The sequence below is a fragment of the Telopea speciosissima genome, chromosome 2 (genome assembly GCF_018873765.1).
Source record: "Telopea speciosissima isolate NSW1024214 ecotype Mountain lineage chromosome 2, Tspe_v1, whole genome shotgun sequence".
NCBI lineage: Eukaryota > Viridiplantae > Streptophyta > Magnoliopsida > Proteales > Proteaceae > Telopea > Telopea speciosissima.
The window spans coordinates 51,577,253-51,583,740 of record NC_057917.1 but is presented as its reverse complement, the minus strand read 5'-3'; the positions used below and the strand labels follow the sequence as shown (position 1 = coordinate 51,583,740).

Below are 6,488 nucleotides of genomic sequence, written 5' to 3'. Positions count from 1 at the left end.
TCAAAGAGAGAGAGAGAGAAAATAACATGACGGAGCGTGAAAGAATAACATGACACTCAACTTAGCTACTCTGTTAAGTTCAAAACAAATTGTGATTAAAATGGGGAAAGTTACCATTTGCAATATTCCCATTAATAGCTTGTTCTTGTAAAATCAAAAGAAAAAATAAAACAAAGAAACAACCAGAGAGAGAGAGAGAGAGAGAGAGAGAGAGAGAGAGAGAGAGACCACTTTGGGGATTAAAAAACACTCAACCAGATAATTCAATCTTTTCCTCCCATTACAATATAGTCCAGTTTTGGGGATTGAATGACATTTTAAAAATTTTGTGATATATTTGTACAGAGATTTATGTAAATTTTCTAAATATGAATATATCAAATAAATTGAAAATCTAGTAGTATAAAAAAAAGGGAAATTTTAAATATATTTAAGAAACAAAATAAACACTATCTATTATATACATAATAACTAAATTATTAAAATAATTATATTTTCAATTCTATGTTTCCGTACAATGAAATATTATATCTAGAAGTATTGAAGAATAAAAATATATTATTTTTTCAACTATACGATTCTGAGAATCAAAGCATTAGCCTAAAGCCCTAAAGGATGTGTCCTCATTCCTTACTTTCCACTATAACATGCTACGAGTAGTTGAGGCTTCATATGGTTGAAAGGGAACTAAAGCAAAAAAATTTATAACACTACCAATGATAGTATAATTAATTCTAAAATATCCCAAATTTAGTTTATTAAATTTTACTTTACTTTGCAATTAAATTTCTTGATTTGAGAAGCAAAATAAATATTGTTATATTTGAAAAGTTTAATTAGCAGATGTGATAAGTGTTTTAAATTATGATTACAAAACTCTACATTTTTTTTTTTTTTCAAAATTGATTTTACTTCTCTTCCTTTCCCTTAAATTGCAACTAGAGAAAGAGCTTGGAATAACATGACAGTCAACTCAGCTACCCTGTTAATTTCAAAACACATTGTGATTACAATAAAGGAATATCCTCTAAATGTATTTCCATGATGTAATGGATCATTAATTTACTTGTAATTTTACCTTGATCGATCGTCATTGTCTCACCCTAACTCTTTAAAAATAAAGGGATAATCTATGGTATTACACTAAGTAAATACAACATTATCATAATCATGTTCTCCAAACCCTCCCCCCTCCTATCAAAAACATAAGGTAGTAAAAATGTCACAACAGAGACCTTGATACCAATATACTCCTCCGATCTTCGATTTTATTTCAATGGCTCCTCGATCATCATCATCATCTGCTCTTCCTATTACAAATAATGGTAATTAACTATTTGGTGACAAAAACCAGTTTGAAATCTCAGCTGTTTTACAGGAAATATTTTTGAACCAGCGAAAACATTTACTAGAGTATATTGGGTGGGAAAATATGATCAGCTCATATAGAGCTGTATTAATGCTAATGGGAATGTGCACGGAAGGATCAATAGGGTGGGATTTCCGCCTTTCAGCGGGGCCGGTCATTTCACGCTCCTTTGTGTCTATGTGCAGTGGCCACACCGCCTTTCAGGTTTCTTTTTTCCCCTTCTTTTTATGACGTACAATGGAGAAACCCCTCTCATTTCCCTCTAGGAATGTACATGTGATTCTAATTAAAATCTAAAAATCCAAACGAAATGAAAAGAAAGAGAAGAAGAAATTGTGAAAACAATATAACCATTCATGATTCTTGTAACACTCCACAACATCAGCCCCATCTTTAGGTAGTCAAAAGACTCAAAAGACCAGGCTTTACATTGTATCTAAACTATACTCCCTAGATAAAAACTTAAGGAGTAATTTCATGGGCAGCCATGAGCTCTGGAACCCAGATTCCCAATACAAGAATTGCATTAGCCAGTTACAGTTCTATCATTACGTTCCACAGGTATAATTCCTCCTTTGGAACTCTCAAAACAAGGATTGCTAAACCAGATGCTTCCTCATATGTAAATTCTACTTCCTCTGTATCAACTGTTATCTTCCTGGGCCTAGTTGATGAATAGGCACAGAATTTGCCGCAACCGCAAACTTTCATATCAATTTTTGAGCTTTTCTCAGATTCATACCTCGATTCTTTAATGGCTCCTCCAGAATTGAACATCTCAACTAGACCAATGGGTGCAAAAGAAGCTCCATTAGACAACTTCTTGACAGGAACCACTGTGAAAACTTCATATTCCCGTGAATTCAGTGTGATCGGCAGAGATGCATTCTTTGGAAGATAAACTAGCACTCCTGCAATTAAAGTAAAGAAACCAAACAGCATTGTTTCAACTGATCTGAAAAAGATTCACTTTGACTAGATTCTAGTTCATTACACCGGCAAATAAGTTTGATAAAGGTATTTTATAATTTTAGAAAGCACATACCAGCCAGATGGGAGTAAATGATGGTATCTCCATTCCATCCCTCCTCAGCAATTTTAGGTAGATAATCAACATCCATTGAACGGATAACCCCTGTAATAGTTGCTGGTTGTTCATCATGTATCAGGTTCGTTTTTCCAACCCTACACCACCCAGCTCCCTGACAGTTGAAAACCCCCAAGACTCCAGAGAAATTGTTCAGATTCCATATCTTCAGAAGACTGTAAAGAAACAGTGTATGCATCAGTCAAAACCAACACACACAGCTACGGTGTATGCCTGCCATGCAAGAACAAGTACTTCTTTCTTACCTCTTTCCATCTCTGGCAGGATCTGAAAACAAGCAATCCCTTGTAGGTCTTCCTGGAAGTCTAGCTCGCAAGATAGATCCATCGGGAAGTACAAGCTTCCTCAATAGATTAAAATCATGCTGTCCAGGCTTGTCACTGCATAAATTGGATTTCTAACATGAGAAATCATTCTACAATGGTCAATCATCAATGTCCCTAACATGAATAATCATAAGATTAGCACCTCACATAAATCGCACACCCTCCTACTGCACGAGCTGCTCCATGGTATTCTGCCATAGGATGAAGACTCTGGAACACAATACGGTTTATGAAGTTAATGTCCAGCATATTTTGCTAGACTAAAATAAACAATCCAAAAAAATGGTATTTTAGCAGCTTACATGGAACATATCCCAGTCTGGCTGCATAAATTCACCAAGAAAGACGGTATTATAAGCCACAGACGCAATATGAATCGTGTGGGAAGCTGGATCTCTGGGCCAGAAATCATCTGATGCTCGTATCACTGCTGTCCGCTTTGAGCTAAATCAAAATCCAACACACAAAAGATCATAACTCTCAGATTCAAACTTGATTATGCTCTGTTTATAGAATTAGATAAAAAAAAAAAAAACTAGAGAGACAAGACATGATCGAAGAAAGAGTACCTGTACAAACCATCTGTGTTGTGACTCATACAAGAGATAATGCCATTATCTGGAAAGTTTCTAGCAATTGAAGCCTCCAATGCCTGATGGTACTTTCTCGCAAGTTTGACTCTTCCACCATGGCCAGCTCCTAGAGTCTCAAGAATGTTCTGAACATCTACTTTGACACCATCAATGCCAGCTGATGCAAGATAAGAGTGGAGTTCATTGTAGAAGTTATAAACTTTCTCAGGGTTCACGAGGCCAAGGCCATTTGCAGTAACGGTATCAACAACCACACAAGGCTCATTGGACTGAACTCCCGGAGACGCAACTGGGTATGTCATCTTAGACTCATAGTGTTCCATTTCCCCAACACCAGGCTTAACACCACCCCAGTATCCCGTTATCGCATGCCACACATAAACATACCTGCAAAAGGAGAAAGGGGCGGGGGGAGTGTTAGAAAACTAGCTGACAGTGAAATCACAAAGATACAAATAACAATGACCTGATTTTTTTTTATTTTTTTTTTTGTTGTGGGGGGGAGGGACTACAATATGTAGAGTGGAAAACATGGAGAGTGAAGAACCTTCTTGACTGTAAACCTGAAAAATGATATCTTTTTTCCTGGGTGAATTAAAAGTAAAGAAGTGAACCTAATATATCTTACTTTAGAGCATGCGTGTCTTTGATCTCAGTAACAATATGGGCAAGTCCCATTGCCGGATCATCTTCTCTGTGGTCCTCTTTACCATTTTTCTGAAATTTGTGGTTTTCTTTGATATGAGTTAACCTGTTAGCAAAGCTGAAAGACGAGGAATGCAAAAATTAGCCATGAATGAAAAGGCTGGCAAAAGGGAGAAAAAGGGGGTTGGTCCAAGTGCTCACTTTGCTGCATCTTGTTTTTGAGATGCAATCCCAGTAGCATCCATGCCAACCGATTGCCATCCATCATCAATTATAACAAACTTTGGGGGAATTCCACCTTTCTCCAAGCTGTACCAAAAGCCACTTAACTATTATTCTGCATTGTTGGAACCATGTAATTGCAGGAGACACAGAATATGAGAAGAATGATACCTTTCTAATCCTTGTTTCACTCCCTCAGCCGTAACATCTGTATAGAATGCATCCCAGGTGCACCAGCCAAACCAGTTGAGCATGTCTGGCATCTAAACGAAGCATAACATCATAAGAAATTTAGCCATGTCAATAAGTGATACATTAGAAATGATTTCAACCACGAGATAGTCACAAGAATACCTTCTTCTTCTCACGATGTGAAAAAGTCTGCAAGTGCTTCTCAACAGTTCTGTAAAAGTTTGAAACAAAATCAATCAATGATGGACCTTTTGGTATAACATGAAATCATTGTTAAAATCAACCAAAAATAGCCAAAAGCTAGTGATCCAAAAAATGGTCCATGGTCCATTCCATTATAGCACCTAATGTTGATTACTAGAACAAATCTGTTTCTTTGGAACACCTGGATGTTTCCAATAGAATAACATAAAAGGGGTAATAGTAGTCGGCACTCGGCAATGCAGATTTTTTTTTTGTTCAATAAAAATCATCTTTAGATCAATTAATCTGAATTAGTGGCTTGCAATCTATCATTACCAACAGCAAGGATCTTCAATTACAGCATTTGAAACAAGCTCGCATGAGTAATAACCAGATTTTCGGGATCAGAAATAGCTGGTACTCAAAGCTACCTCAGTTAAACACAGTCATTTTCATTCAACCCGAGATAAGTTTATCTGGCCTAAAGTTTCTAATCAAATGCTTGCATATAGTGAAGAACAATGCTTGAAAGAACTAGCTTAAAGGGCTCCTTAATAAATCAGTTTCTTTGGAAAACTGAATGTGTTTCCATCATAGGCTGCAATGTTGGAGCCAGAGAAACAGAGAAAAAGCTGGAAAGGAAAAAAAAAATGAAAATAGACCTCAACATGACACAATGAATTAAAAAAACATGTTCATGGATCAAACTTCTTACTTTACTGCATTTGTGATAACATCAAATGGGTCTGATCCAGCTGCCATGAAAACCAAATGGCTCCCTTCAAATCCATCGACAGCAGGATCTCCTGTAGTAGAAAGTGGACCAACAAATTATCATCAGCACAACGACAGCAACCTACTCACAGTCACCACAGGAATAATATCAACAAAAAACCAAATTTGTCTTCTCCTACCACTTTCCAAACAGATCTCCAGCTCGTCATTTGCGTTCCCTTGAAGAACTGCTCTGAAGGCTCCCTCAAGAATGGGTAAGAAAACGGTGTAGACAGCAGATTGACCTCCACCCTCTTCTCTTCCCTCACCAAAATGGGATCCATCTTGTCCTTCAACAATCAAAAACTGCGTCTCACAGGGTATATCTTTGCCCGAAGAACCCATTCTCTGTGTCATCCACCACATCTTAAAGCGGAAAACGCACATGAAACGCAATCCTCTGTAAATTGGCAATTAACATAAAAATCAAAACACTCATAAGCATAAATCCTGCAAATCACAACAGAACACAATACGGCAACAGTTAAAAGAGTCAAATCAAACACGAGAGTTCAGAAAGATTTGCACTTACAAAAGCTTGCCCACAGGGAAGACTCGACGGCTTCCATACTGATCAGATCTAACACCGATGAAAGCACCATTGATCAGACCATCGCCACTGGCCGGCGTTAAAATGATGTTGTCCTTAACATCGGTCAGAATGCGATTTCCCAGAACCGTCAAGCTCCCATCAGCAACAGAGATCCCAGCACCAACAGTCATTTTGAAAGGCAAAAGCTACAACAAAAAATTCTAGATTGTGAAGAACACTTCAAAAACCAGAACAAAACCTCCTATCAGTAATTCTCAGTTGGAATTTAAATCAATTCCCGGAAACAAAGATGAGCAATAAAAACCCAAATGTTTCAAAACCCAGAAAACACAATACAACAACAACAACAAAAACACTGAAATAAAAAATCCCCCTTCGCTACAATCGATCAGGGAAAAAAGGAGGTTGGAGGAGTTGAGCTGGGAAGGGGAGAATTATATATGTGATGAAAAGCACAGAATCCCATGTTGACAGTTGCAGGTTTGAATCCTCGGGACACCATGAAAGCCGGGGAAGCCGTAGA

The 6,488-nt window shown here is 37.4% G+C and overlaps 1 protein-coding gene across 2 annotated transcripts; it reads right to left on the bottom strand.

Annotated features, from left to right (window-relative positions):
• Nucleotides 1-1,602: 1,602 nt before the first annotated feature.
• On the bottom strand, nt 1,603-6,257 carry LOC122653177 (probable galactinol--sucrose galactosyltransferase 1). 2 transcript variants are annotated; one of them, XM_043847118.1, is made up of 15 exons: nt 5,945-6,257; nt 5,553-5,812; nt 5,354-5,444; nt 4,618-4,666; nt 4,435-4,526; nt 4,243-4,350; nt 4,025-4,159; nt 3,373-3,783; nt 3,106-3,247; nt 2,946-3,013; nt 2,723-2,857; nt 2,415-2,632; nt 1,886-2,280; nt 1,789-1,830; nt 1,603-1,618 (listed from the first exon to the last, which is right to left on the bottom strand). In XM_043847118.1, exons 1-13 carry the CDS (start codon nt 6,133-6,135, stop codon nt 1,904-1,906), a joined length of 2,277 nt encoding a protein of 758 aa, XP_043703053.1. In that variant the 5' UTR covers nt 6,136-6,257; the 3' UTR covers nt 1,603-1,618; nt 1,789-1,830; nt 1,886-1,903. The 2 variants fall into 2 exon arrangements, with proteins under 2 accessions (XP_043703053.1, XP_043703054.1); XM_043847119.1 differs by lacking the exons at nt 1,603-1,618; nt 1,789-1,830 and having other exon boundaries at nt 1,850-2,280; nt 4,618-4,664; nt 5,352-5,444.
• Nucleotides 6,258-6,488: the final 231 nt, after the last annotated feature.